Source organism: Penaeus monodon, chromosome 5 (assembly GCF_015228065.2).
Source record: "Penaeus monodon isolate SGIC_2016 chromosome 5, NSTDA_Pmon_1, whole genome shotgun sequence".
Classification (NCBI taxonomy): domain Eukaryota; kingdom Metazoa; phylum Arthropoda; class Malacostraca; order Decapoda; family Penaeidae; genus Penaeus; species Penaeus monodon.
The window spans coordinates 37,780,255-37,787,754 of NC_051390.1; the positions used below are offsets into that span (position 1 = coordinate 37,780,255).

General features: G+C 36.2%; 1 protein-coding gene across 1 annotated transcript in view; it reads left to right on the plus strand.

The window, feature by feature from the left end:
- The window catches only part of LOC119573192 (F-box only protein 9-like), a 20,266-nt gene that overhangs the window by 843 nt on the left and 11,923 nt on the right, over window positions 1-7,500 (plus strand). The window contains exons 2-4 of the mRNA XM_037920285.1: window positions 1,626-1,718; window positions 2,769-3,215; window positions 4,520-4,664. Of these exons, the coding sequence (XP_037776213.1) occupies window positions 1,626-1,718; window positions 2,769-3,215; window positions 4,520-4,664 (685 nt within the window). The remainder of the gene's footprint in view (window positions 1-1,625; window positions 1,719-2,768; window positions 3,216-4,519; window positions 4,665-7,500) is intronic.

Genomic DNA, 7,500 nt, shown 5'->3' on the forward strand with positions numbered 1-7,500 from the left:
GCTTGTGTAGCCTAAACATTTGTCTATGATAATCAGGTTTTGTTTTGTGGACATTATTATTGTGATATACACAAGTATTGCTTCTGTTTTCAAAATTAACATTAGCAATATGGAGTCAGATAAAGATTGTTGGGTATTTAAACAGATTGTAGTTAGACAATAAAGTATTTAAAAATAATAATTATGTTAAATCAAGTTACTTGGTAATAAATGTTATAGTGTTATAGTAAACAGTAAATGAATTATACAGTAAACTGTATATTTCATGTGTGTTTATATTTTTATCACTGTCTTTCACTGGTATATAATTAGATTAATGTCAGCAGTTCTAATTTATTTAGGTTGAAATTAATTTTCACAACAAACCTGTCAAATAAACTATACTAAGTGTAGCTTGTGCTGTAGAGTAAATGGAACAGGTCTTAGTATATGTCTTCTCAAGAATATGTTAGCCTTGTATATTACTCGGAAAGAGCAGACACGTCATGTCTAGATAATCAATGTATTCATATAATAAGTTTTTATTTTATGTATTTAATAACATAGTATGCCATTTGAACTTACATATATGTTCTATACTATATTTTCTGTTAAACAGGTAATGTTTGGGAAAGTTTCAATTTGTTTTTAATATGATGTATTTCAACATCTTTCCAAGCAAAATGTTTTGTGGTATACAATATTTTATATTTATAAATATATATATATTATGAACATGTAACATATTTATGTGATGATGACCTTCAGAATAAGTAATTGGGCTTGCTTACTTATATTATTATTATATATGCTCATTATTTTGATGTTAAGCTAGCATGTGCAGTTTGTTAATAAAAAGTTTGTTGACCAACATCATTACCTATTTCCAAAGTAGACATTTGGTGATGATAGCAGTCTTCATATATACACTGGAGACCTTTCCTGAAAATCAGTAATATTAGTAACCTGATAGAAGATACAAAACAAACATTTAGAGAATTACTGAAGGGATAGGTTGTCATCAGCAGTTTTTTTTTTTTTTTTTTTTTTTTTTTTTTTTTTTTTTTTTTTTTACTGATTTTGGTAATTAAAAGATAGCTGTGTCCCTGCCACTGGCCTTACACTGAGTGGCATGGTCCCCACAGCTATTCATACCTTTGCAAAGACAAACATACATCCACCCACCATGATTATTATGGAAAGACAATTCCTAGTTGTGTGTTTCAGAATATAGGTCTTCATGTGCAAATTTGTGGGCCATTGCCAGGGTGCAAAGCATGGAGGCTATGATAATTGCCTGACACTTCTTCACTTCTTCATGTTGGACTTAAGACTGTAGATTATCACCATAGGTTATAGCAGGTTTCAATATTGATTTGGATATAACATAGCCATTATTATACTGCTTAAAGAGTCCTTTTTTGAAAGCCCCACAGGTAATCTCTATGCATACACATTCTTTTAAATTCTGTGATGAACACATTATAAAGGAAAGGGAAAAATTATATTACATGAAGACAACAGTAAAGAGATAACTGTGCATTTCACTTTACTTTTTAAGGGAACCTACTACTTTAAATATTAGCTAACTGAAAAGGGAAAATTTGGACGACTAATAAACTTTCTTAACTCTGCTTTCCTGGCAGGCTGACCCCGAAGAATCTGCAGGAGCTGATGATGATATTGCTCTCGGTGACATCACTGAGCAGACGAACACGTCCTGTAATAGTGATGCTCAGGTAAGACAAGTTTTCTAAGTTATCATCTCATAGATCAAATCATGAATGAATGTGGGTATTTGGCATAGGTCATTTACATTGAGAAAAATGCAATGGAACATTAGGAATAGTATAGTCATGAGTGGCAGCAACAGTATGGGTGGATGATGTAGCATGGATGGATGATAATGTTAAAATCTACAAGACTATAAATTATTGCTTGAAATCAACTACCAATATGTGAAGCAGTGTTAACAGTTCATGATGATTTATTAAAGAGTTCATGGTTAGTACTTGTATTAGTATGAAATAAAATGATAATTACTTAACATTACTAGTTTTAAAGAAAATATAATATATAAGTTTACAGTAAAGGAATTAGCATAAAGCATATATAATGAATTTATAATGAAGGTATTGTATATTTATACACATACAGTTTATACATGTATGTGCCTTTTCTGTGTATAAAACAAAGACATTTAGAAAATAGTAAAAGCCTTCTTGATGCTTTCTTTGATTCTGTGACTTTTTTTTTTACTACTACTACTACTATTACTACTACTAAAATTACTATTCCTTTTTCCAATATTATATATGTACACATATAGACATACATAAATATGCATACGTAGATACATATGCATATATATTTATTTATGTGTGTATATATATATGTGTGTGTGTGTGTGTCTGTGTGTCTGTGTGTCTGTGTCTGTGTCTGTGTCTGTCTGTATGTCTGTCTGTATACATACATACATACATACATACATATATATATATATATATATATATATATATATATATATATATATATATATATATATACACACATACATACATACATACATACATAAATATATATAAATATGTGTATATGTGTGTGTGTATACATATGTATATAAACATATATGTACATATATATATACATATATATAAATATACATTTACAATATATATACATATATCTGAGTTAGCATGATAAACATAAATTAATTTTCACCTTTTTATCTTGATATCTGTTATACAAATAATTCAGTCATTAGAAATCATGTTTACTTTGTTTCTCAGGATCCAGAGGTTTTGCTTGAGTCATTCCGCAAGGAATGGCAGAGGGAACTGGAGGAGTGCGGGAGCAGAGGTCTTCAGCAGGCCTTGGCAAGGCCATCTCCCACTGGAGGGCCTGCCATAGGACCTCCAGTAAGATCTCAAGTGGCACAGAAGCCCCCGAGACCACAGAAGCCTGCCACCCCAGTCCATGGAAACTCTGGGCTCCTGCAAGGGACACTTAGCACAGATGAAGGAGGAGGAGAAGGAGGAGGAGGGGAAGGAGGAGGAGGAGGAGGCAGTGGAGAGGTAGAGGGAAGTGAGGTCAGTGTTAGTGAGAATAACAACAGCAGTGAAGTTGGTAACAATTTGAGCAATAGCAATATGGGAAACAGTCATGACACAAGCAACAGCACTTTGAATACTACTGAAGGTCCAAAAGAAGACACCAGGTCAGATGTGGAGATTAAGGTAAGATGAAAAACAATCATATCGTATCAATAAACCACACTTTTTTTCCAAAGAACTTCCCAGAAAAGATTTTTTGCTTTCCTTCTTTACCTTATCCAACAATTTCCTTTTTATAACTTTGTAGGTCAGCATGTCAGCATATTTTACCAAGCCTAGGACACTTCATATACAATATTATTCATATTAGACTATAAGTTGTTACTTCTCATAGTATATCTATCACATTTTGTTATCTGGCTTTACATACTGTCCTGAAAATAAGAATTTAAATATTAAGTATATGGCAGTCAAACCGTAACACTTCTCAATATATACCCCACCTAAAATGTTTGTGGATTGTAATACTGGATCTGTTCCTCCCACAACTGTGGGTATCTTTACCAGTAAATCATAAATCCATCAGATTCAGGTGGTATGACCATCACATCGTAAAAAAAAAATTGGCTGAGGGCTGGGTGACAGGAATATGCTATCATGGAAAATGGCTCACCACAAGTGCACAAAGCTCTTGGAGGAAGGTTAGATTTAATGGACATTTAGGAAGGGGCTCTTTCATTATTTCCACCAGTAACCAAGTGTGCAGTGTATCACCTGTGAGCCATGGCTGGAAGAACCCAACTCCAGGGAGGACACTATTTCCTGCCCACCATAACCAAGAGTGCAGAGTTTGCTACAGAAGAGTGACATACATACATATATACATATTTAAAAATTACACAAATAAGAAATTGTTACATATAGTTATTGCTGTTGCACAGAGTTGTAGACTACCGAGAGAGATGATATGGAGCCTGTGCAAAGAAAACAGTCTATAAGCAGCATAGCAAAGAACAAATATAGACCATGTAAAATGGTAAAAAAAAAAGTCACTCATGCAGAAAAAGGGATTATAACATTGCAAGGGGAGGCAAGGAGTCTTGACACCTCACATCGAGTATTTATGTGGGCCAGGCCCATGTAGCCATATTTTCGGCTACATGGGGAGTGAGGGACTTGTATTCAACAGGTTATTGTGATATAAGATTTCCAGCTTATCTATAAGATATTCCATATGAGTCTAAAAAACATCAGAGTCACAGAGGTTGAAATCATAGAATATAAAGATCATCAGATCTTTAGGAAGGGTGCTGGGCTTTGCCAAAAATTTACAAACACTGCAGTATTATAATAAAGTAGTGTTTAAATTTGTTTGGATTGTGTCAAATTTCATTTGTAGTAGAAATGAGCAAGCTGACAAACTTGAAGCTTCTGAAACCATGTTAACCTTTCCTGCAATAATGTATTCCATAATCTTCCCCACACAGGCTACAGAACTGTTCAACAAAGCAGTTGAGCTTGAGCAGAGTGGATGTTTGTATGAAGCCATCCAGTTCTACAGGCGAGCCATGACGCTTGTGCCTGACATAGAGTTTAGAGCACACCGCCACAACATGCTGGAAAGGCCAGAGGGTATGTCTGCCTTTTATCTTTTCATTCCCTTTCTTTCTTCTTTTTCTTCTTCCTTCCTTTTTTTTCTATTTCATATATTAACAAATAAAATGTCATTATTGCCTCTGAAAACTTTATTCTCGAATATCCCATTAAGATTGTGATAAATCTGTCTCAGGGTTGCTAAGTGACTGAAATATGCTTATCACTCACTCACAGCCTGTAATACATGTAGATTTCAGATATTAGTTATATTTTACATTTTGCATTGATAAATCTCCTCTAAAAGCCCATGTTGCAAAACAATTTTGTTTTGGGATTGTGAGTCTGAGCTTGATCTGCTATTTATGGAGAAGAATTAGGAATCCCTTTCCAAAATTAAAGTTGTGTAGCAAAACATGAGTTTTGCAGTCAGTGGAATGAGCTTACAATACTAGCTATATGCAATTTTTATGCAATTTATTTCTGTCTTATTTATGCAATTTTAGGGTCATAACATAAATATTTGGTACACTAAAGATTCTTAAGATAATAAGATATTCATTTTTCCTGGTGAATAATTAATGTAAAACTAATAGTTGAAAAGGTTAGTAGTTAATGGTTACAAAGTGAAATAAATGTTTTAGACATCATAGGTCATATAGCACTATAGAAAGGAGTAATAATTAAAAGGGTAAAGAGAGAGGTTCTTTGATGATTAAATGTGCTAAACATCAGAAGTCATATAGCAGTTCAGGAAGGTAGGGATTAACAAGGGTGATTAGATCAAGTTGTCAAAGGAAGAAGTGTGGAATTCTGCAAGGATTTCTGTAGGGTAAAGCTGGGATAAGCAAAGGAGAAAGGTTTAAGGTTGATTAGATTACAGTTACAGGAAAAATATCAGGGGAAAGAGAATTTAGGGAAGGGGTCTGCTGTGACAAAGGGTCACATGTATATCCAGGGGGAAATGGGAGGGATAAAGGGGAAGAAAGGGGGGATGGGATGTGTTGGGAGGAAGGTGATCGATGTTGGCAGTTAATTTGAGTGTAGAAGGAATGTGAGCAGAGAAACTGGAGGATGGATGAGGTGTAGGCATGTTTTCTTGGGTCATGATTAAGTAGTTTCGAGAGTTTCCATATGAGGGGGAGAAGAGGGGACAGATTGTTTAGGGGTGGAAGGAGAGATTGATGGAGAGGATGGGGTGGAGCATTTAGCTTGTCTTGTGTGAGGAGGAAGAGGGGTAGGTACCAGGGAAGTAGTGATTGAAGTGTTTGGAATAGTGGTGATGATTAGGGTGTCCGGATTTAGAATGGCAACAGAATTTGACTCGGGGAGGGTGATGGTAGATGGTAGATGAGGAAGAAATACTGGGATGTGCTTCTGTCTGGTTTCACATAAAATTTGGCCAATTTTGAATCTGAGACTTGCCACTAGGGCAGGGTAGCCCCTATAAAATACATTATGGGAACTGCCACAATTGGCACACATTCATGACTGTGCAGAGCAGTTTCATCAATTATGACCAGGTTGGGCACAGAAGGGCATCGGGCTGTGGAATGGCAGTGTTTGGCAGGATGGCCTAGACATCAACAATTCTAACATTGATGGGAGAGAGGTTGATGTGGTCAGGAGGGACTCTCTGCCAATATAGACATTAAAGGAGAGGTCATGTTTATGGAATATGTTCTTGGCAATATTGGTGGGGGACTTACAAGGGCCTCTAGGGGGGATAGTGTAGCAATGTACTGATATTGCACCATAGTCCATGAGGCTGGCGAGTAAGTGTTCTCCACTATCTGACCAGTCCTTGTCACAGGGCATTTTGTCAGTGAGATCAAGACAGTTCCAGTGCAAGTATTGAGGAAGGGATGAGGTTGGACAGGAATGGGTTTGCCAGTGAAGTCAGTTTGGGTTGATAATGCTATAGCTTGGGATTCGGATGTAACTGTGACAAGTTGGGAATGATTGGGGCAGCTGTGGAAGGAAACTTTGCCAACTTGTTTTTGGAGGCATTGCTGGAAGAGGAGAGTGTTGTCAGAATTAGGGCTGTAGGGGGATTATGAAAAATCATTCCTATTTGGTGGGATTAAACAGCGTAGTCAAGATTTGTAGAGGACAGGGGCATGTGGAAGAGGGAGTAGTGTTCAGTGAGGTAGAGGTGGACAATAAGGTTTCAGAGTAGTAATAAGGGAGGAAGGGGTAGTTGATGAAGAAAGTTGTGGGATTGGAGACAAAGTAGATGTTGAAAGAAAAGTCGTTTCTGGAGATTGAGTATTGAATTGGATGGATGAGTTGCACTGGACTGATGGGATAGTAGGCATTGAGGAGGGGGTAGTAGTAGGAGTGTTCAGAGTCATGGTCAAAGGAGTCGGAGAACCACAAGAATTTGAATCAGTAGGGCTATTTGATAAAAGGGAAAGCCTCTTTGCCATTAATATTGGTATAAAGTCTTCATTTATTGGCCATGGCTAGAGTATGTTGGGCAGAGAAACAGTCCACTCCTCAGGGTCCCCTTGAGAGGTAAGGACTAAACAATTAAACTGGATTGCCATGCGTATGACTCCCCCAGGCCGTTCATGAATGTCACATAGTCTGCCTTTCAAAACTTTTACCTGTGTCCCCTGTAAAATAAACATGGTACTCCAGAATATACTGACAAAATATAAAGATCGCACTAAGAGGAAATGTTATTCTGTATATAGTTAGTAAGCCCATATTTTGGAGCATGGTAAACACCAGGGATTTCAATATTGATGTAATTTAGAAAGAATCATAAATAAAGTTGTAGTTTCCTGCATTTTTCTCAAAGCATGGTAGGGAAGTTTTTAACCCACTACTACCAGGAAAGTTTTGTTTTGTGAATTGTCTCTATAAAGGA